Source organism: Emys orbicularis, chromosome 23, assembly GCF_028017835.1.
Source record: "Emys orbicularis isolate rEmyOrb1 chromosome 23, rEmyOrb1.hap1, whole genome shotgun sequence".
NCBI lineage: Eukaryota > Metazoa > Chordata > Testudines > Emydidae > Emys > Emys orbicularis.
The window spans coordinates 19,338,777-19,363,166 of NC_088705.1; the positions used below are offsets into that span (position 1 = coordinate 19,338,777).

The 24,390-nt window shown below is 48.4% G+C and overlaps 1 protein-coding gene across 1 annotated transcript; it reads left to right on the forward strand.

The window, feature by feature from the left end:
- Positions 1-5,202: 5,202 nt before the first annotated feature.
- On the forward strand, positions 5,203-6,897 carry ATP5IF1 (ATP synthase inhibitory factor subunit 1). The gene is made up of 3 exons (XM_065421797.1): positions 5,203-5,311; positions 5,474-5,586; positions 6,608-6,897. Exons 1-3 carry the CDS (start codon positions 5,225-5,227, stop codon positions 6,750-6,752), a joined length of 345 nt encoding a protein of 114 aa, XP_065277869.1. The 5' UTR covers positions 5,203-5,224; the 3' UTR covers positions 6,753-6,897.
- Positions 6,898-24,390: the final 17,493 nt, after the last annotated feature.

Sequence of the window (24,390 nt, forward strand, 5' to 3'; positions counted from 1 at the left end):
AGGAATGATTATCAGGTGTGTCCCCCCCCCCCCCCCCCAGTGCTGGCTCTCCTCAAGAACCATGTGCCCAGTGTACAGCAGGGTCCGGGAAGAGTGATTTACCCTGCCCCTGCAGCTACTCACCATTTTGGGGGTCTTGTGGCATATGTGTGCTTTCCTGGGGTCAGCCAGTTAGTGACAGGTATGTGAGTACTGGCTGTGTTTTAAAGCACTGAAACAGTGTTGTCTGTGTTGCAAACAATACTGCTTCTGTAAAATGTTGCATTTAAACTTCACAGAGATGACCTTGGGAGCCCAGCCTACCTCTTTGTTATCAGCAGCAGAATGGCTGTGCAGAATTAGAAAGCGGCCAAGAAGAACTAAGGAGGACTTTCTCCGTGAGGTTATGATGCACTCCGCCACTGAGAAACAGGAATTGAAGAAGTGGCAGGACTGCAAGAAGAGGGACCGAAAGGAGAACGCGGCACGCCAGAGAGAAGCCACAGAGCGGCTCTTAAACGTTATGGAGCACTAAGTGGACACGCTCCAGGCGATACTAGCTCTTCAAACCGAGCAGCTCCGCGCCTGCCCTCCCCTGCAGCCGCTGTCGCAAAACTCTTTCCCATGCGCCCCCCAGACACCGCCAACACACTGTTATCAACCTCCTGGCTCCACTCTCTACCTGCAGCATTCCACTCCTCCCTCCTCACAGTCCAGCACTGTGGACTTCCACTACCCATTGCACTCAACACACATCCCCCCTCTACAGTTTGGCCATGCTGAAGTACAGCACGCGGTGCATTGTACTCCAAAGAAGAAAGCTGGGTATGATCCCTGGACATACACAAATCTGTAGCCATCCTGGGACCCCTCCTCCTCTTGAGACCTTCCCGTTCCCCATCCCCCTCCCTGCTGATGAATTTTTTTGTTTGACTCTCTCCTCCAGTTGTTGTCTTTTTTAATAAAAAAATTGTGTTTGTTTGAAAGCAATCTTTATTCTATTAAGTGAAAGCAAAAAGAGCACTGCAAAGCAACATACAATTATATTAAGGCCCCTTCTTGCATCATGTGCACCAATCACCTCCTAGTATTACAAGCACTGCAATCCTGAGCATAGCAACAAATATTAGTGGCTTTCAGATTCAAATTGCTGCCGCAAGGCATCCCTGATTCTTATGGCCCCGTGCTGTGCCCCTCTAATAGTCCTGGACTCTGGCTGTTCAAACTCAGCCTCCAGACGCTGAGCCTCTGCGGTCCAGCCCTGAGTGAGGCTTTTACCCTTCCCTTCACAAATATTATGGAGCGTACAGCACGCGGCTATAAGCATAGGAATACTGTCATCGGCCATGTCCAGCTTCCCATACAGGCATCGCCAGCAGGCTTTTAAACGGCCAAATACACACTCAACAATCATTCTGCACTTGCTCAGCCTGTTGTTGAACCGCTCCTTGCTGCTGTCAAGTTGCCCCGTGTATGGCTTCATAAGCCACGGCAGTAAGGGGTAGGCGCGGTTTCCCAGGATCACAATGGGCATTTTGACTTCCCCAGCAGTGATCTTCTGTTCCAGGAAGAAAGTCCCTGCTTGCAACTTCTCGAACAGGCCAGTGTTCCAAAAGATGCGTGCGTCATGCATCTTTCCGGACCAGCCTGAGTTAATGTCTGTGAAACGCCCACGGTGATCCACAAGCACCTGGAGAACCATTGAGAAATATCCCTTGCGATGAATGTACTCTGTGGCTAGATGGTCTGGTGCCAGAATTGGAATGTGCGTGCCATCTATTGCCCCTCCGCAGTTAGGGAAACCCATTTGTGCAAAGCCATCCACAATGTCACGCACATTGCCCAGAGTCACGGTCTTTCGGAGCAGGATGTGATTAATGGCCCTGCACATTTCCATCAACATGACTCCAACCAGTGGCATAGCCAGATTCTAAGTGCAGGGGAAGCAAACATAAAAAAAGCGCCCCCCCTTGGCTCCTCCTCCGGCCGCTCCATGCCCCCCCATTGGCTGGCTCCTCCAGCCGCGCCGCGCTGCGCCCCCTCCCGCTCCCCCGGCCATGCTGCGGCCATGCTGCGCCCCCCCTCGGAGGGGCTCGGTTGGGGGGGGGGGCGGGCGCGGGGAAGGAGTGGTGGGCGGGCGCTGCTTGCTTCTCCCGGGGGCTGGGGGGAGCGGAGCAGTTGGGCGGGCAGCAGCTGGCGAGATCCCCTCTCCCTGGCAGCTTCCTGCTTCCCTCGGCCCGGGCAGCCCAGCATTAGCAAGGGGCGGGGCAGGAAGCTGCGGGCTGCCTGGGCCGAGGGAAGCAGGAAGCTGCCGGGGAGAGGGGATCTGCCTGCCAGCTGCGGAGCGCTCTGCCGCCGAGCCCTGAGCTGCCGCAGGAGGCGGCCGCGGCGATGTTGGGGCCACGCTAAGCGTGGGGCGCGATGGCTGAGGAGCCAGTCCCTTCGCTCCTCCGGCCACACCCTCCGTCCCCCCCCCCCCCATGGCTCCTCCGGAGTCCGGCCGTGCTGCCCCCCCCCCTTGCCTGCAGGAGCCCAGCGCCGGCCCGGCAGGCGCCGCTTTTGAAAAATGTGCTGAGGGGAAGTGGCTGCTACGCTCCTGACTCCAACGGTCAACTTTCCCACTCCGAACTGGTTAGCGACCGATTGGTAGCAGCCTGGAGTAGCCAGCTTGCACAGTGCAATCACCACTCGCTTCTCCAGTGACAGGGCACCTCTCATTCTCGTGTCCTTGCGCCGCAGGGCTGGGGCGAGCTCATCACACAATCCCATGAACGTGGCTTTCCTCATGCGAAAGTTCTGCAGCCACTGCTTGTCATCCCAGACGTGCATCACAATGTGATCCCACCACTCAGTGCTTGTTTCCCGAGCCCAAACGCAGAGTTCCACTGTGGTCAGCACCTCCGTGAATGCCACAAGCAATCTTGTGTCATAGCTACTACGCATGGCGAGATCAATGTCGCACTCCTCTTGCCTTTGTAGTTTAAGGAATAACTCCACTGCCACTCCTGACATGTCAGTCAGAGCGAGCAGCATTCTGGTCAACAGTTTGGGATCCATTGCTGCAGCCCGAAAGAGGCAGGGCACGCAGTACACAAACCGTTGAAAGATGGCGCCAAATGTGGACGGAAGCACAGGGATTGCTGGGATGCAAAGCAATGCATCACGGGGCACTGGGACTGGACCCAGGATACCCCGTGACCCCCTCCACCTTCCCAGAAGTCTTAGCGGCAAAAGAGAAAGAGGTGTTCTGTGAGATAGCTGCCCAGAGTGCACCGCTCTGAATAGCGCCACAAGTGTGAACACGCTATTGCGCAGGCAGCTGTCAGTGTGAACATACAACAGCGGTTTTCATTCTGCACTCTCTGAGCGGCGCTGCCCTCTGTAACTGCCGGCGCTGTAACTTTGCCAGTGTAGACATCGCCTAAGTATTATCTAGCCTATCCACTATGTCCTCCACTTTGCTAAGAGTCATAATCCTGTGACTGTGGCCCTGCACAATTGTATAATAACAGCCCGATTTCCCACTGACCAGTAGCAATACAACATTGCAAGCTTACAGAGTGAGATGGCCACTCACTTGTCCACTGTTAGTGCAGCTCTCTTTCTGATCTCCCTGCACTGAAAGGACCAGGATGAGCTTGGTGCACAGATCCAGGAATGTGACCTTTTGCATCTGAAAGTGCAGCCACTGACAGTTGTCCCACGCCTGCATTACAATGCGATCTCACCAGTCAACAGGGCCGGCGGCTCCAGGCACCAGCGCAGCAAGCAGGTGCCTGAGGTGGCCAATGGAAAGGACCTTCCGCTGAATTCCTGCCGAAGAACGAAGCGGCGGTGGTAGAGCTGCCGCCGAAGTGCTGCCGATCGCGGCTTTTTTTTTTTTTCCAAGTGGCAAAAACGCTGGAGCCGGCCCTGCCAGTCAGTACTTGTTTCCCTGGCCCAGAAGCCGTGCTCCACAAGCACCAACAACCTTGAAACATAGGCGCCGACTTCCCCTCTTTGCCGTGGGTGCTCGACCCCCCTCTCGGCCCTCAGCCCCACTCTTCCATGAGGCCCTGCCCCAGCCCCACCTCTTCCCCGCCATTCCAACCCCTTCACCAAAGTCCCCACCCCAACTCCGCCCCCTCCCTGCCCCTATTCCAACTCCTTCCCCAAATCCCTGCCCAGTGCCCGGCCCTGCCTCTTCCCCACCTCCTCCCCCAAGCGCACCATGTTCCCACTTCTCCCCCGCCCCCAAGCGTGCTAACGCTGCCAAACAGCAGCGGCCAGGCGGGAAACGCTGGGAGGTAGGCGGAGGAGCGGGGATGCGGCACGCTCGGGAGGGAGGGGGCAGGGAGATGTTGCCGGTGGGTGCAGAGCACCCACCAATTTTTCCCTGGGGGTGCTCCAGCTCCGGAGCAGCCTCAGAGTCAGCGCCTATGCCTTGAATTGGCTTTTGCTATATCCCACAGCAGCAATCTCTCCTCCACAAAATAATCATGTCCCCACCACTGCTGCAATTTTTCTTAGAGCTCTGTAAATACTGGAGCATCATTCAGCCTGTATCTGCACCACTCATGACACTAGTGCACAGCTATTTGGGTTCCATGCTCTATTAGAGATGGTGAACAGTGAGAAATGCGCAAGCTTGAGGGATTTTTTTAAAAAAGGCATGCAAATGATGAGCCATGGCTAATGCTATGGGATGCAGAAAGTTGTATGAGGAGAACTTGAGCGGCTGCTCCCAGTCACTCCTGCAGGACACCTCTCTGCCCCCCTGCATTGCCAAAACGTCCCAAAAGACAGTGAGCGCACTGCACTGGACAGCGGCTTCCCATGGTGCCCTGCACGAGGCATGGGGACACAGCTCTAAGTCCAAGGGTGCTATACTGCCCGTGGCTGGGACACGTCGACTCACGTGCTTCAGACGTTTGCACCTAGCCATGGCCCAGGCCGCCCGCCCCAGGACACCCAGTGGTGCCAGCAGCAGGGCTACAGGCCGCGGGTTCTAGGCCGCACAGCCCCCAGCCTGCGCGCGCAACCCGCGCTCTTCCAGGGTCCGGGCTTGTCGGCCCCGCCCCACTCTCCAGGACACTGATTGGTGCGGAGCCGGCCCCGCCCTGCCCCTTCCGTCGCGGGCCGTTGTGCGACTCTCCCTGCCAGCGCGCGGCGCTGGTTGGCCCCGCCGGCCCCTCCCCCTGCGCGCGCTGTTGTAAGGCTGGGCCGCAGCGCCCCCGAGTTAGTCCGCTCCAAGGGCAGGCGGGTAATGGCGGCGGCAGGGCTGCGCGGAGGCCTGCGCGGGGCCTTGGTGATGCAGCAGCGGGGATGGAGCTCGGGCTCGGGATCCGACCAGGTACCGCGGCTCAGCCGCGTGGGGAGCGCTGGGCCCGGGGGGTGGGGGGGCTCCCCTGACGTGACTGTGTCCCTGCAGCTGAGGGGGGTGCTGGGAGGGGACAAAGCGCCGGGGGAGGCAGGCAGGGCCTGGGGTTTCCCTGATGTCTCTCTCTCTCCCCAGCTGGGCGAGCTGGGGAGCGGGGCTGGGAAGGGCGGCGGCGGCGGCGGCTCGATCCGTGAGGCCGGAGGGGCCTTTGGGAAGAGGCAGGCGGCCCATGAGGAGCGATACTTCAGGTGAGTCTTTTCCGCCCCGTGGGCCGCCCGGACTCCTGGGTTCTGTTCCTGGCTCTGCTGCTGCCGCTTTCCCACGTGGTCCTTGGTTAGCTAAACCAGGGGTAAGCATGGCTGCCCCATCCCCTGGGTCCTGCCCCTGCTACTGTCTGTAACCTTGGGACACCCTGACTCCCCTGGCTGGGGACAGGAGCAGAGCAGCTGTCCGTGTAACGGGGTCACATGCTTGCTGCTCTGCCTCGTGGGTCTGGCTTCTGTGCCGTCAAGTGCTAGGCTTTTCAAGCCAGTTACATTCATTCCCTAGGTAGTAATAGTCCTGTCAACTCAACAGTTGATTAGCCGTGAGAATCCTTTCTGGCTAAATGCTGCATTTGGTCTAGTATAGGTGATCTATTAAAGAATAAGAGAAGAGTCCAGCTGCAGCCATGAGATGAGGGGCAGGTGAAAGACACTGGAATATCCCAGCTGAGACATCAAATCCTGCTAGATGTTAACAAAAATCCATAACTGAGATTGCCTTCTGTTAGATCTGTCTTGTAGTATCCAAGCACCTTATGTAGTGACCTGCATGTGTTGCAGACCCTACCCTCTCACCCATTACAACCTGATTTCTCTTCATAAAATTGGAGTAAGACCTGGTAAACTCTAGCCTCTTCTCTTTGAGCCACTGCTGCTCGATAGGGTCAGGTTTGGTAAATGTTAACAGCAGAGCAGTCCTGATTGGCACCCTCCCAGGATAACATACCTGCTTGGTGGGGATTGTCAGTGTAGCTGGTAGCCTTCATGTCCAGTGGTGTCAATCAATCTATAGCGACCTGTGTTCCTATCTAGATGGAAACACTATCTGTAGTTATCCTGAAATGAAAGTGGTCCAATTAGCTATTTAAGCTTTGAAACCATTCTGTGCCTAGGAAACATTTGTGGAGGGAGGGGGGTGTTTTACTTTGACTTCCTTTAAGTAGGCTGTCCATCTCCAACTCCCAAATAATTTGGTTTGTCTGAATTGGTGATGTGCACTGTGCAGGGACAAGGAGAGGGAACAGCTGGCCTCTTTGAGGGAACATCACGAAGAAGAAATCGATCATCACAAGAAAGAAATACAGCGGCTGGAGAAAGAAATCAATCGCCATAAGAACAAGATCAAGAAACTTAAAGGTGATGATGATTAAGCTGCTGTTGGTTGGTTTTTTCATGTACAGTCAGTGATTCTCATTGTAATCATTGCATTGAAGACTGTATGCTTTAGCCAACATAATCTAAATTTTCTCTGTTAGAGGACATACTACAAAAGTCAAATAAAAATCAGCCTCCTGATCTGTTTAGTGATGGTCTTATTAAAAATAACACTTTTCTTTTTCAACTAAACTCTTGTTGGAGTTTCATATAGGAGCTCTTCATTCTAGAGTTGAAATGCTTTTTACACTTTTCTGTAGATCACATCTAAATAAATCAAACTTAAGGCAATTAGAGCATCAACTGAACCCCCACATGAGGTTATGGGCTGGAGAGTTATCAGGCTTGCATAACATGTGGCCCGTGTGGGCTCACTGTGTGGCCTCACTGTGTGGCCCGTGGGGGGTGAGTAGGTGAGCTCACTGTGCAGCCCGCGGGGGGCGAGTAGGCAATCGGTGGGGTAAGCCAACGGCTGGCTGGCCAGCGGGTGGATAGGGTGGTGAAGAGGCCAGTGGCAGGCTGGGGAGTGAGAGTGAGCCAGCGGCAGGGGGCGGGGGCAGCAGCAGAAGGTAAGAGGCCAGCGGCGTGCAGGCAGGTGAGCTGGCGGTGGGGGGAGCAGGCAAGCCGGCAGCGGACAGGCAGGTGAGCTGGTGGCGGCAGGGAGGCAAGCCGGGGGGATGGGGGGGGGGCGAGGAGGTGGGGTGGGGGGGATGAGGTGAGCTGGGGGGGTGAGGAGGTGAACTGGGAGCGTGGGGGGCTGGGGAAGCGGGTGGGGGGGCAGGTGAGGCAGCGGGGGAGCTTTATACTTCGGGGGGGGGGTGAGGAGGCAAGCAGTGAGTCGGTGGCTGATCTGTTCTACTGATCTTGTTTCTCATAAAAATTGGTCCTTCTTGCTGCTTTTCTCTGGGCTGCCAGTCTGTTGCAACACAGATCCAGGGTCTGAACCACGCCCCCAAAACTGCAGACTTAACTGAAACCAGTTTAGCAAGTACTTCTGTCTCCAGCACCCAGACAGACACCCAGCTCCCAATGGGATCCAAACCCCAAATAAATCCATTTCACTCTGTATAAAGCTTACATGGTAAACTCAAATTGTCCGCTCTCTATAACACTGATAGAGAGGCACAGCTGTTTGTTCCCCCAGGTATTAATCACTTAATCTGGGTTAATTAATAAAAACAAGGCTTTGACTGCTCCAGGTTTTTTTTTTTTCATTTTCAATCCAAAATTAATGATATTTAGCAAGAAAGTCCTAAAGGTGCCAAAAAGTTTCAGATTGTATAAAAATTGATATTAACATCTACTTTACCACTTTACGTAATATGTCACAGTTATTCTCACTTCGGCCGAAATCAAGTTTTAATGTACAGATACAAAATTTCAAAGTTTTTTGGAGATATGTTTTATTAAAGAATCAGATAATTATCAGACCTCCAGGAACCCTGCAGACTACTCCCACCCTTGTGCCAAGGTTAGGCAAGTATGTACTCGCGTAGATTAGTATGTCTTGATACTACTTTTGTAAGGGTTGATCAACGAGACACGCTGAGTGCTGCGATTACAGAAAAGTGTGACGTAAGACGCAACATTTAAGATATCACAAACAGGTATATTGCAAAAAAAAGTTTGTTTATTGATATATTAAGATATTGCAAGAGATATTAACCACTTAAGCTCATTTCTCACACGGGCTCCCGTTACCGATACACTTCTTCATTTGTACATGCTCCTGTATCACTCTGGTGGATTTATTTTATATGTCATCTGTTCAGCAGTCTTTTGGTAGCGTTGTTTGTAATTTTAAATTTACTGAAAAAGTCGCATGCAGCAGGCATATAAATATACAGTAAACATTTTTGCATAAATTAGGAGTGATTTTTGTGATCTATCCAGAGTGATTGGAAAATGTCCAACACAACTTTGGGGGGTGAGTCCTTAGGTCATTTTAAGAAAAAACATTTGTGAACATGTATCCTAAAATTCTTCCTAAGGGAGCTACAGTCCCTTCAAGGAGGTGATGAAAAGTTAATTTCTGATTAATATCTCAAACGCTTTAATATAAAGTAATGAAACAATGTCCGTGTCTTAGCGTTCATATGTGCTACCATATTACATTATCCAAAATTATTTAAACCATAGGTGTCCTGAACTGGCGGTCATTTTTATTTCATATTTCAAGGAAGGCTTGTCATCGATTGCCCCTGGCTACGAGCGGTAATATTATGTTCCATAATAAGTTAATAATTTTTGGTTATTTATTATTACATTTAAAACTTATGGTTCCAAAGTTGAAAAATAAGTAATAAGTAAAATTGTTTGTATCATTTTAAGCATCTAAGCAGATTAAAATTTTTAAACAGGTTTCTCGGACCCGGTTAATTATACAAGATAAGAGTACCATTTTAATGCATGTTTTAGCATTAAATCATATTCCAGAGTCATATCTGTTAAATAGTTGAAGATTTAAAAAATATTAAATAAAATTGGCCCGGTCTGCCCAGTTCACGACGCCTATAGTTTAAATCGTTTTTTTAATGATGTTGTATGATCGTTGAAAATAAACTTTAACGGGTAAGTGGATTCAAATTGCAAGCACAGTCCTTTTAGTAAAGAGCAAATTTTCGGAAATATGTTTTTCCTTCATCAGGCTGGAAACATACAAGATAGAACCTGTTGTTTGCTCTCTTGTATAATCTATTCAGGCTGATGAAGCAAAAACATATATTTCTGAAAATTTGCTCCCTTTCCTAAAAGGACTGTGCTTGCAATTTGAATCCACTTTCCCGTTAAAGTTTATTTTCAACCTTGTAATGTGTAGCCTCGTTACTTCCCAACAATTAATGTTGTAGAACAGCGATAGCATGTACTAACGCTATGGCACATACCAAATTTAATTGATATATCTATATTAAAGCGTTTTTGAGATATTAATTAAAAACTTGGAAAATATTTCAAATATTTTTACTGCAGAATTTCATAAACTAACTTGCAATTTATAAATAAAAAATTATTAATTATGTATATTAAAAATACTTCATTAAAACTGCAAGAAACATGTTAAAATATTAATATACTTTAATAACTTTGTGTAAAAAGAAAATGCGATCATTTTTGTCCAGAAAATCCAAAATAAATTCGAAGTACCGTAAGTGGTTAAGATACCACAAGCAAGTACATTATAAAAAAAGTAATGCTTTTGTTCATTGCTTTTCGAATATCATAACAAGAAACATTTGGATGCGGTAGCAGCACAAGAAGATTTGGCCATGACTTCAACAAAAAAATCAAATCTGACCCCCATGATAGCTGATTTACGGAAAAGGATCTCAACAATGTCTTTACTTTTGAATTTGAAAAGCCCAAATTTGGGCTTTTGGGAAAAGCAAAGAAGAATTCAGCAACGTGCAAGGTGGAAAAGGAAGTGAATGGCAAGCTCAAACCATGTAGCTTCAAGACAAGTGAAGCAAGGGCTGTGAAAAGTTTCAACCTTTGGTGGCATGTAAAATGTAACCATCCTGAAAACTATGCGGCTCTGGTTACAAAAAAGGACCAAGAAGATGAGGCAAAACAGAAAGCTGACACGGCTAAATGACGTTCATCTAGCTCTTTGAAAACTCCTGGAGAAAAGATTTTTTGCGGAGCTTCATCTGAAAAGAAACCCAAAATTGAGCAAACAAAACTTGACTCATATTTGAAGTCATCCATGGTGACTGTAACCTTTGTAATACTTTCTGTGAAGGGCTGATGGAAATGGTTTGCTTGAGTTCAACACCACTCACTGCCTTCAGGCTAAAGAACAAAGGATTCCAAAAAATTGCAGGTGAAATGGGTCGGCAGCTTGGCGTTTTGACGGGGCACGATGCCGTTCGTCATTTAGTTGTCAGCACAGCTGAGTCTGGTCACGAAGAGCTCAAAGCTTTGGAGCAAAAATTGTGCTACCTGAAAATGGATGCAGCAACCTGTGGAAACAGAAATTTCCTTGTAATCAATGCTCAGTACTACAAAGAAGGAAAAGATAAAGCTGTGGTAAAAATCTTGGACTGAAGGGTGTCACAGTTCTTCGTACGTGAAAAGTCAATGTGAAAAGTCAAGTAAAAGCTATTTTAGAAAAATTTGGGATCAGTGAAATGCAAGTGCTGAGCATCTGCGTTGACCATGCAGCAAACATGACGTGCCATCAAAAATTTCAGCAAGGACAATTTCTGCATCTGAGAACAGGGATGTGGACAGAACTGAAGCTATTTTGCTTGATGAAGGAACTAAAGGAATGGATGAAATCGAACTCAACATGGATGCTGCTGCGCAATGGGTTAATGACCCTAGCCTCATACTTCCAACATAGCTTCATGAGGACGACTCAAAAGTCCAACTGATGAGGTGTGGTATTCACACTCTTCAGTTGGCAATCTGGGATGGACTGAAAAAAAGAACATGTCGAATTTTTGCCAGAAATTTCTTCGCAAGTGGTTGTCAAACTACGAATCCCAAGTATTCAAAGTGTTCTGCTTGATCTACATGGGGTAACTCAATCATTGGATACTGTGACTCGCTGGGGTTCAACATTTACGATGATTGATCGGCTTCTCGTTTTTCAATCTTACTGTAAACAAGTGGTGGCTGCTGCTGGAACAAGAGAACTCAAGTTAACAAAAGCTGAATGGGATGAAGTGAAGAACCTGCGAGACCTCTTGGCAAAGCCAAACCAAACAGCCGTAAATCTTCAAGCTGTCGATGTAACCCTGGGAGTTTTAATGAAGGAATGGTGAAAACTGTCAAAATTCTTTCAAGAAAATGGTGGACAAATTGCAGAAGGAATTCTATCCTCCATGCATAAACGCGAAGAGAAGCTTTTTAACGATATTCATTTCCTTGCTGAAGTTTGTTTTGTCCCACGGTATTGGATTCTTCTTACCTCAAGGGAAATACCAAAGGAAGGGCTCCTTGATATTGCTCGACTCTAAAAACAAAACCTATTGCTACATTTGAACTCAGCAAAAGAGGTTGAAGAAAACTAAACACAACAAAGGGCGTCATCAACAATTGAATCTGCGGTTTCGGAAAGTTCATATCCTTCAGAAATAGCAGGCTGTTCTCAAACTTCTGTCTCCATTCTGAACTTGTTGGAGCATCCATCCTTGAGACATCTTCAGCCATCACGGGGAAATGGAGATAATTCAAGCATCAATTCTTCAGAAGATGATGACTTCAAAAAGGAATTGGATAAACAAGAAAGACGCCGGCGAGTTTCTGCGATTCATAATTGTAATGAAGCATTATTCAAGAGAAACTTTCGGGAAGATTGTGAGGCGATGGAGTCTATTGGGAGGCTAAAAGTTGTCTGTTTTTTTTGAGGCCACTCACAGCTACCCACGCCGCATTCAGGCTGCCTGTAGAATTGCTTTGAGCATGCCAACAACTCAAGCTAGTGTAGAACAACTGTTTTTGGCTTTAAAGTTAATTATAAATGATTTGCAGCAGGCTATGAAAGATGACTTGATTGCTACAGTAATTTTTTACAGAAAGAATTATGAATAATTCAAATTTGTATCATTTAAATTGTTTAGTCTGAATAAAAATGTTTTTTCAAAATTACAGTATGCACTTTATTTTATTTATTTATTTATTTATTTATTAGAGTCAGAGAGCGGAGTCGGAGCGGAGCTGGAGCAGTCACTATTGGTGCTGGAGTGGAGTAATTCAAAAATGTTGATTGCTCCAAATCCCTGAATTAAAAAAGTGATTTTATTAAGTATAAAACATAGGGTTTAAGTGGTTTCAAATAATAACAGACAGAACAAGGTAAGTTACTTAGCCTTGCTTATATTGATTTATTTTACTAACTTAGCACCCTTGGATGCATTAGATCCTTAGTGTATTGAGGGAGTTGGCTGATGTGATTGCAGAGCTATTGGCCATTATCACTGAAAATTCATGGCGATCGGGGGAGGTCCTGGATGACTGGGCACTATATTTGCCTTTTTCCATATTTAAAAAAGGGAAGAAAGAGAACCCAGGGAACTACAGACCGGTCAGCCTCACTTCAGTCCCCAGCAAAATCATGGAGCTCGGCTGTTCTCAGTGGTGGCAGATGACAGAACAAGGAGCAATGGTCTCAAGTTGCAGTCTGGGAGGTCTAGGTTGGATATTAGGGAAAACTATTTTATGAGGAAGGTGGTGAAGCACTGGAATGGGTTACCTAGGGAGGTGGTGGAATCTCCATCCTTGGAGGTTTTTAAGGCCTGGCTTGACAAAGCCCAGGCTGAGATGATTTAGTTGGTGTTGGTCCTGCTTTGAACAGGAGGTTGGACTAGATGACCTCCTGAGGTCTCTGATTCCTTCACCCACACCTGCCAGCTGTGAGAAAGGGTAAGTAGGGGCTGAGTCCTCACGAATGAGGAAAACCTTAGCTCTCAGAAACACAGGCAAAAGACAGCTCTTTTATTGCAAAAAGTTGTGACTGCATCAGCAGCACAATGTGATGTTCACAGCCCTGAGAATGAGGCAACATTATTAATCCATGCTTTTATGGAGTTGACTTCGTTGGGGATACTGATTTCAAGGCATCTAAGGTACTAAGGTACTTTGATTAGAGGATACATATATATACATCGTCCTCATACAGCTGAGGTAGCTTTGCAGGCAGTATATGGTAAGGCAGCATGAACAGAAAATGTATTTGTTTTGAAATTGATGTCCATACAATATGATATGCCTCAGAAAGGGCTGCTGGACAAAGCTTTGCCTCTTCACCTGCATGTAACAGACTGGTATGTTTGCCTGAAAATCTTACCCAGGAGAGACTCCTGCTGGAGTATGTTAAATGTGTTTTGCAGGTGCCTTATCATTCCTCTTTGATGTAAGGGAGATGGGAGTGGCTCTCTTGGGAGTCTGGGAAATTCCCCTTCTGATAAACAACTAAGCAGTGGTGCTGGGAATGCAAGGGCAGAGGGAGAGGAATAGTTCACATTCTTGATTGGATGAACACTAAACTATTCCAATAAGGGGGGGGGATAACATTTATCTTTAAATAACACTGGAAACAGAAGTGAAGAGGTAGGGGATACACCATTAACAATTGCTTGTCTCTGCTGAAATTGATTTAATTAGACTTTTTAAAAAAAATATTTAGAAATTTATTTTAAAATGTTACTTTTAATACATAAATTTATCTTTAATGTTCAGTGAGCGCACCCATGCCCTGTTCTTACACAACCCCCCCACCTGGTAAATTTGCTCACCGTTACACTGGCATCACTTTGGAGTGTAACTCTACTGACCCCAGTGGACTTAGTTTAGCTCAGATTGAGCCAAGATTCTCTGGAGTGGTGGGTATAATAGGCCAGAGAGGCCCCGCCTCTTCCCCTCCCTGTTCTGCGCCTTCCCCAAGGCCCCACCACTTGCTGCATCCCTCCTTTCCCCCCCTTCCCTGCAAGACCCCCCCTGCCTGCTGCTCACGACGTCCCTCCTTGCCCCCCAGCCCTTATTGGGGTGGAGGAGAGGAGGGACAGGGAGAGTGTGAGTCGTGGGGGCCTTGGAGGGTGGGGATGGAGGAGAGGAGGGACGTAGCAGGCATGGGGGGGGCTATGTAGGGGGGGAGGAGGAGGGACGTGGAGGGGCAGAGCAGGGGCTGGCGTTTGGACAGAAGAGGCAGGACAAGGAGCTAGCCTCCCCAAGGAGAAGTTTCACCCACTGCCCATGCACCCCGTGCACCCTCCAGCTATACATGGAATTGGGTAGGGTTGTGTCAAAATAACAGTTTGATTGTGTAATTAAGGACTGAAGCATAGTGGACAAGCACAAATGTTGAGGTTGCTCTATGAGACACACACCCACCAACTCTTGTCTCCTTCATTTTTCCATTTCTGCCATTGTGTTTGCCACAGCCCAATGGCATCACAACTCCCTAGCAGCCGATTCTGAGTCCTAGGCCCCTTGATTGAGACTGGGAAGGGGGCATAGATTCCAGACACTCTTCACCCATTAGCACTTCCCCATAGAGGTTACATGTCCTCTTTTCCATGGAGATGTCTGCATGAAGTTACTCAAGACAACAGTAACTTTGAAAAAGGAGAAGAAACAAAGGAAGATGTATTGAGAAGAGAAAATGGAATTTAAACACAAGAAATAAATTGTTAGTGGATCTAGATTGGCATGTCTGATAAACTATACTAGATATGGCCTTGTCAGCTTAGCTATGGGGACAAAGGGAATGTGAAGATTAATCCCCTAGAATCAAATTCAATCTCTCTTTGTGATCACTCTGGTCTGCTATGACAGTCTGTACCCCACATTTACCCATTTTACAAGACTATGATACACTTCATACAAAGTCTACTTTGTGAGGTATCATTTGAAAATTCATAATTCGCTGATCATTATTGTCCTGGTAAAATGTGTGGCAACATTGTATGTAACGTTATACAGTAGAATTTTATAACACATGTTCCAAGTCTGAGGAAACAGCTTCAAACCTGTTCCCCAGAGACAAAAGACCAGCCAACATCTCAGCCAGGTGTCAGTATAATCAAATGGACTATCACTTGATTATGCTGCCATTCTTTGGCAGGAAAAAGGGTGTGAGCAAGCAATTTACATCTTGGCAATAGAACAGCTGGAGCTTCCCGAGCAAACAGACTTCCTGTCTCCTGAACCTCAGCTGGAGATGACTTTCAAAGGGGAAAATATAAGAACTGAGAATTGGGCTCACAAATCATCTCTCCCTTTATCTTTGCTCATAGCAGCCACAACACCTGAGGAACAAAGGAAACAGCCTGGTACTGAAGGAGAGAGCCTGGCTGGCAGATTCAGCCAGTAAGTCTGCTTGAACATATAGTGAGAGAGACTTTTGCTGTGAATTCATGTAGCTTGTTAAGTTAGGTATTAGTTGGCATTTTACCTTTTATTGCTTTGTAATCAATGGTGACTTTTATGCCTCGTTACTGGTAATCACTTAAAAATCTATCTTTCCGTAGTTAATAAACTTCTTTTATCTAAACCAGTGTGTATTTGGACTGAAGTGTCTGGAACCTCCATTTTAGATGATAAAGTTCGTGCATAAATTTTTCTAGTACTAAAATGACAGACTTACTAAGAGCTTGTATTGTCCAGGAGGGTATTGGACAGTACAGGATGCACATTTCTGGGGAAAAGTCTGAGACGGGACATTTGCTGGTGTTGCTCTGTAATATAATTCAGGAGTGGCTGGCTAGAACACTCATATAGTACAGCTGTATTATATGAATGTGCAAGAGCAGAGTTTCTCTCAAATTGTGGTCCATGGACCCCTGGGGGTCCCTGAGGGTCCCCCAGGGGGTCCATGGGCCTTGCTCATCAACTCCTCCCCCTCCTTCCCTCCCTCAACTCTTCCCCCTCCCAGCGCCTCCTGCATGCTAAAAGTCCGGTGGCGCAGCGGCTCTCCTGGAAGCAGCTGGCATGTCCCTGTGGCCCCTGGTGGGGCAGGGGGTCTCCATGCACTGCCCCCACCCCAAGCGCCGATTCCACAGCTCCCATTGACCAGGAACTGCGGTGGCTGTGGGCAGAGGCTGCGCCACTGGACTTTTAGCATACAGGAGGCGCTGGGAGGGTAGGAGTTGATCAGCGAGGCCCATGGACCTCCTGGGATACCCTCAGGGACCCCCCTAGAGGTCCACTGACCACAATTTGAGAAACTCTGCTCTTGCACATACATTACTCCAGCTGTATTATATGAGTGTTCTAGCCAGCCACTCCTGAATAATATTTAGCCAGCTGCTTCTCTCTCATCAGTGTGACCTCACAGGCACAGAGTCTGTGAGGTCATCCCAACGGATGTAGGGCCGTCCTTAGGATTTATGGGGCCCTACGCAGTATTATTAAACTGGTGCCCGTATGCCCGATGGCAGCCCGGGCTCACAGCCCGGGGGGGAGGGATGAAGCAGCAAAGGATACCGAGCTGCCCGGCCCTCCTCATGGCAGTGGAGAGTCACAGTTCCCTGCAGCGACCCCCGTACCCTCTCCCTCACGCAGAATGCACCGCGCAGGTGCATTCAACTCTGTGAATACAGCCCCTGCCTAAGGAGACTGCAAAGCACACTGGGTGTATGGGAGCCGACCCACTCTTACCTGCTGTCAGTGAGTGACGCTGCCGCTTGGGGAGGCTAGCTCCCCAGCCCACCTCTTCTGCCTGTGGCCCCGCCCATACTCCACCCCTGCTCTGTCCCAGGCCCCGTCCCACTCTGCCAGGCCCCACCCTCTCCCCAGTCTCCCTCCTCTCTTCCCTCCTCCACCCTGCTCACCCCCTTCCAGCCAAATCCCCGAACCCAAATGTAGCAAATGACATTTAAATAAAACACTCTTCTGCAGTTTCTTTCTAAAGAAAATGGATCATGTTTTCCACTGCATGCCAGATGGTGAAGACTGGATATGCAGAAGGTACCTAATTAAAAGCACTAAACTTTTATCATTTCTGTTGCTCTCCTCTGGATTCTCTCCAATTTGTCCACATCTTTCCTAAGGTGTGGTGCCCAGAGTTGGACATAGCACTCCAGCTGGGGCCTTGCCAGAGCTGAGTAGAGCGGGACAATTACCTCCTGTGTCTTACATATGACACTCCTGTTTATACACCCCAGAATCATATTATCCTTTTTTGCAGCTGCATCACATTGATGACTCATTCAGCTTGTGGTCCACTATAATCCTCAGACTCGTTTCAACAGTACTACTGCCTAAAATTGAATTAGCCTTTTTTTGCAATAGCATCATATTGCTGACTCATGTTGAGGTTGTGATCCACCACAACTCTCAGATCCTTCTCAGCAGTGCTGATGCCAAGCCAGGTTTTCCCACTCTGTATTTGTGCATTTGTTTTTTCTTCCCCGTGAACTGCCCATGTGGGGAAGCTAGTCCCGGGCCCCGCCCCTTCTGCCTGAGGCTCTGCCCCTCCCACCCTCCTAACCCGATGGGGCTCCAAGCCCCCCACCGCCACCACCTGGCCGGCCCGCCCCAGCGACCCCAGCTCCAGAATGCCGGGTGGCACGGCCCCAGCGCCCCCAGCCCTGGAGCGCCGGAGGTGCACACCTCCGGCCCCGGGCTGCAGGCCAGCCTGCCCTAGTCCCAGCCTACTTCGGGGAAGAGGAGTAGCCTGGGCTAGGGCCATGGGGGAAGAGTGGGAAGCAGGAGGGTCTCGGGGCAGAGTGTGGGTGAGGCCACGCTTGGCTGTTTGGGAACGCTCAGCCTCTCCTGGCCTGCGATACCCACCACCCATGTTCTTCCCTAAGTGTAGCACCTTACATTTGTCTTTGTTAAAATTCATTTTGTTGTCTATAGCCCACTTCTCCAATTTATCAAGATCTCTCTGAATTTTAGCTCAGCCCTTCAAAGTATAGGCAACCCCCCCTAGTTTTTTGTCATCTGCAAATTTGATCAGCATGCTCTCTATTCCTACATCCAGGTCACTAATAAAGATGTTAAACAACACCGGACCCAGAAGAACAGATCCCTGTGGAACCTCACTTGAGACCTCCCTCCAATCTGGTATCTGGAGGGCTCGACACACAGCGGGCCCAGCTGGCAGGCTGCGCCCCGCTCGCAGCAGCGCCAGGTGGGCTCTCTGGGTCCGTAGCGCGCCGCACTCGGGCTCCATGCGCCCCAGCAGGCAGCAGGCCGCAGCGTCCTCACCAGAGACGGGCTGCGCAGGGTTCTGCGGAGGAGGAGAGACGGGCTGAGCGTGGGCACGCACGGCAGGAGCCGCCCGCTAATGGTTCACCCTCCCCTGGCACCATGTGGGCACGGGGCGGGGACCAGGTGCACGCGGGCATCTTGGGCGAGGCTGCCCGCCCTGCTCCCCCTCACAGGCTCAGCCGCCGCGCCAGGCTGGGCATGCTCCGCGGACAGGGCAGCGGCCGCCGGGCCAGTTCCCCCTGCCCCGCCCCCACAGGGATCGCCCCAGCTGATGTGGTCGAGCAAGTGTGAGCGCTTCCGTGCACCGGCTCCCCAGGTCATAGCGCCCATACCGGTGCGGCGCGTGGCTCAGCATGGGATTCCTGGGGGTGATTAGAGACGGGGGGGTTGGATGGGTCGGGGATTCTGAGGGGTCAGTCAGGGGGCGGGAAGTAGGTGTGGGTCGGATGTGGGTGACTATTAATAAAGGAGATGCTCGAGGCCAAAGCAAGTTTGATATAACACGGTTTCACCTATAACGCAGTAAGATTTTTTGGCTCCCGAAGACCGTGTTATATCGGGGTAGTTACCCTTTGTTTCCACTTAATGTAGTTCTACCAAGCCTGCATTTCTCCAGCTTATTTATGAGAATGTCATGTGGGACTGTGTCAAAAGCCTTGCTGAAGTCCAGGTATATTATGTCCACTGCATTCCCCATATTCACCAAACCAGTTATCCTGTCAAAGAAGGAAATCAAGCTGGTTTGGCATAATTTGTTCTTAGTAAATCCATGCTGACTGCTAGTGATCACCCCTCCATCCTCCAGGTATTTACAAATTGAATTGCTCTAGTAGCCTCCCATGTATTGAAGTCAGGCTGACTGGTCTATAGTTCCCGAGTTCCTCCTTTTCCCCCCTTTTAAAGATGGGCACTACACTAGCCCTTCTCCGGTCTTCTGTTATCCATGAGTTTGTAAATATTATTGCCAGTGGCTCTGAGATTTCTTCAGCTAATTCCTTCAGCACCCTGGGATGAATAGCATCAGGCCCCGCTTTCTTTAATTCATTCAAATTGATTAGAAGATCTCTGATGTCTTCTTTTCTTCTCCCGATCTGCATCCGTTCCCCTTTATTGTCTGTGGTAACTTCGCTAGTCATCCAGTCACATGTTATTTTTTGTGAGAAGACTGAAGCAAAGTCGGCACTGAGCAGCTCTGCCTTCCTATCAACTTCTGTTACCAGCTCACCTTCTCCATTGAGCAGCGGACCCTCACCATCCCTGATCTTTCTTTTTTTTTTTTTTCCTAACATATTTGTAGAACCCCTTCCTGTTGTCTCTAACAATTCTTGCCAGTTGTGACTCATTCTTTGCCTTGGCTTTCCTGAGTTCTGTCCCTGTGGGGGGAGGGATAGCTCAGTGGTTTGAGCATTTGCCTGCTAAACCCAAGCTTGTGAGTTCAATCCTTGAGGGGGCCATTTAGGGATCTGGGGCAAAAATCTGTCTGGGGATTGGTCCTGCTTTGAGCAGGGGGTTAGGCTAGATGACCTCCTGAGGTCCCTTCCAACCCTGATATTCTATGATTCTACATGCTTGCCCTATTACAATGGTGACATTTCCCTGTACATAACCCTTTTTGGTTTTTAGATATCAGTACAAAGTTCTGCAACTCAGAATTTCAACTGCACCAAGAGAATTCACCACATGATTAACAGTCATGGCAGCTCACCTGAAGAATCTGGAACACAGGCTCCCATTCGAAGCAACAAACAGCCCAAAACAGCCATCCTCCAATGGGGCCCCTTTTAGAGACAGCACTGCAAACCCAGCCATTGGGGCTGGTTCTCAAGATGCTGCATTTCAGTATCGAGGGGATATTGGTAGCTAAAAGGGATATCCTCTGTCTCCTAACTACAAACATTGAAGCACACATAATCTTGCTTTAGGAGATGCACTCAATCACCAATATGCAACTTCCTGTTCCATGCTGTGCTGTCACAAACCATATGGGATGGCATCTTATGTTAGAGAAGGGCTGTCTGATGCCTCAATATTGGCATCTGGTCCAAATGACATCATAGAATGGCATGTGATAAGGGTGAATGGGCTTACTCTGATCAACATCTACAAGCCTCCATCAGTTAACTGGCCAGCTACCACTGTTTTCCAGCTTTTCAGGTCCTTCCACCTACTGTGGAGACTTCAATTCTTGCATGTCAATTGGGGATATCCTGACAACAGCACAGATGGAGAAAATCTAATGGAATAGGCAACAAGTGCTGACCTACAACTTCTCTACAACCCAAAGCAAATACTAAGCTTTCACAGTAGCAGATGGACAACAGGCTCTTCACCCAACATTGCATTTTCATCTTCTAGGCAACTGCCATCCAGTGGTCATAGAGTGAAAGGTGCTTGAAAATTTCCAAAAGTCTCAACATCAGCCATCTTTGAACACCATGGGCCTGCAGATATCAACAATTTACAGAAGTCCCCATGGAATTTTTGGAAAGCTTAGTGGGAGGTCTTTCAGGCAGAACTAGAGAAATATGTCAGCAAACTGGCTGAATTGGACTTGATATGTCCATCCAACATAAATGCCTCCTACCAAATTTTCTGTGAATTAGTTCAGTCAGCTGCTAAGAAATTGATCCTTAGAGGCTATTTTCGACCATGTATCCCTGGGTGGTTGTCAGAGGCAATTAAGCTCTATCAGGAATTCAAATATGCTGATAGTGAACAGGAGGTCTGTAATAAAGGCCTTGGTGAGTTAGGTGACCTAGTGGTTAGCGCACCTAATAACTCCCTCTCAGTGGGTTGGTTTTACAGTCCTGGCCTCCTTTAATCAGAGGTGTGGTGAGGTGGACAGATGGTTTCGCTCCCTCCTTTTGTGGGGGCAGTGGTAGGGCAGCCTAGGCCCATGCACTCCACTGGCCTCCAATCCATGGCCCTAGAAGGATCAACAATGTCTGGCCCCCAAAGGTGCCCTGTGAGTTACCCTCCCTGGATCACTTCCTACTGCTGCTTTTTTCTCCCCACTTTGGGTCCTGGATAAGATAAAAAGAAGAAGAAAAGGTAACCAAACTGTCAGCCCCACCGGGCTCAGCATACTGTCTTACTCCCTCAGAGAGGCTTCTCTGATGACCTTGTCAGGAGTCTGCAGGGTAGGTCTATCCTCCTTCCCAGCCTCCCCCTTCTGAGCTGGGTTGATCCATTTTCAACCCGTTCTTCAGTTGGCGCATATGCTGCAGGGCTGCCAGGGTCCAGTTCTGTCCTTTAAGCCTTCCGGCCCAGTGTGGGGTTTGTATACCCCATCACAAGGTCATTAATAAGAGCAAGGAACTTATTCAACTGCTGGATCAAATCAGGTTCGATTGATGCAGAGAGATAGTAACAAACATGGACTTAACTTATGCTAGCTAGAAAGCCTGGCAGATCATCAAAAGACTTTCTGGAGTGTCCCACCTCTGCAAAAAGGAGATTCCAGTCTCCGCAAACGCTATTACATCCCAGTTAATAGCTAATGGTTGTACACAGAACTTGGCTTAGTCTTTTAGCCAGGAGATCAAAACTGAGGTTACAGACAAGTGGCAGGTAGAGCCCTGCGTGGGACTATTTTAAAATCCCGCTCCCATCCACTCCCAGTCCTGCGAGACCTGTGGAAGCCCAGCTCTGCTGCAGGGCTCTACACTAGTCCTGCGCAGGGCTCTACTGGCAGGCTCCTAGTGTGGATTCAAACCTGATGGCTCCTTTTTTCAAAGAGCTGGACCAGGCCATAAGCTTATGACAACAGGAAAGGTTCTAGGCCTGGATTACATCCACATGAAGTTCCTTCTTCACTTAAGCCCAAAAACTTGGCTGCTTTGGGTTCCCAACCAATGTTTCCAGGACAACTGCATCCCAAAATTCTGGTGCAGGGCAAAGGTCATCGCTATTCTGAAACCAGGAATACTGCTGGAAGATCCCAAGAGTATCGACCTATCTCTCTTCTTTGTGCCACATACAAAGCTTATGGAGAGACTGATTCTGATGCGCATCAACAAAGTTATTGAACCACAACTGCTGTCTGCTTTGGCTGGCTGCAGACGAGACCAGTGTACCCAAGAGCAAGTCACTTGCCTAACACAAGACATAGAAGATGCCTCTGAGAAGGACAAGGAAGTTGGAGCCATTCTGATGGATCTGTCAGCTGCATAAGACACTGTTGCAGACTATTCTCGGTGAGCCTCTGGTGCAGTTCAACACAGAAATAACAAATCAGAGCTTCATCTTACAAGCTGGAAACAAAGTCAGCTAGCTTAGGTGTCACAGTAACAGAGTCCCCTAAAGATCTGTTCTAGCTCCTCTTCCTTTCAATGTATAGACTTATGACCTACCAACAACTAAGGCTGATAAGTATGTATATGCAGTTGACTTCTGTCTCGCTGATGTGGGTAATGATTGACACGATATTGTATGGTCACTCAGCCAGGACATGAATGCTCTCTCCACTTATCTTTCAGCTGACACTTACATTAAGTGAATTTAAGATGGTGGCCACAATCTTCCATCTGAACAATGACCTGGCCAATCAACTCCTTTCAGTCTGTGTTGAGGATAGTCTATTCCTTTTCCAGCCAGTTGTCACTTATTTAGGAGTCAACCTGGACTGTAGTCTAACATACCAGTCCCCTCTAGAATGCTTAAAGAAAAAGATGACCTCCCCCACTGTGCTCCAGAAACTAGCAGGAACCGTTTAAGGAGCAGAGGCAAATGTTTTATGGACCTCAGTACTGGTACTGGTATTCCTTCCCATGGACTATTTTGCAGCAGTTTGGAGTAGGAGTTGGCTCACGCATCTGGTTGATTTAGAGCTGAATCCAGCTACCTGTATCATTAGTGATTGCCTTAGCCACACATTAACATTTAATTGATATGTGTTGGCTCATATAGCTTCCCCAAACTTTGACGAGATGCCATCACCTTTAAAAATGCACAGAGGGCTATGAGAGATGAAAACAATCTGCTGCACACAAGGCTGACAATGGTTTCAATAGGTGTAAATAAGCAACACACCTCGCCACAACCAACTTTGTAACATCCTTTTGTGGTGGCCATTCATACATTCATGTCCAGTGCTGCTGGTCCATTGTCAATCTTGGATGAACAATGGCATATGAGAGCTGACACCTATATCCTTGCAGAGTAGCAGCAACTAAGGGATAGACAGACATACTGATGAACTTCTGAAGTCCTAACTTACACCCACCTGTTTGCAATCTGGGATGCAGATCCTGGTTTAACAGGCTGCTAACTGGAACAGCGAGTGTGGCTGCCACCATGCAAAAATTTTGGCTTAGCCCAATCTTCACAGTGTGACTGAGGGGCAGCAATGCAGACAGTCAAACACGTGGTGGAAGAGCGCACAATGAAAAGATTAGAGAGTGAACTGCAACACCTCCTAGATGATGCAGCACTTAGATGGCTGAACAATTTAGATATTGACTTGTGCTAAATATGAAAGAAGACTTGAAGAGACAAGGGATCCAGGAATACCTGGACAATTTGGCTCATTTGAGGAACATCAGATGAATGACTCCATTCACCTGATCCTACATCCTTTCAACACACTGGGCCTCAGGATCAACAAAGAAAAGTTGTTACTGCTGTCAACCCAAATAATAGACTGCTAAAGGGCAGTGCTAGATTCCACAGCAGCAAGGACCTGTCTGCCATGGGACAGGTTCAACACCACAGTAGATCTCATAAACCAGCTACAAGCTCACTTTCAAACATGAGTTCACCTCAGACTTCTGGGTCATGTGGCCTCTTTTACTTATGTCACACAGCATGACAGACTTCATCTGAGCTCCATGCAAGGATGGCTGAAATCTGTGTATCTCCCAAACAGACATCACACAGAAATAAAGGTCCTCTGAGAAGTCCTCTCATCCCGAGAATGGTGGAACAAACCCTCTCCAGGTAAGCAAAGGGTTACCATTTTCTCCATATCTCCCTACC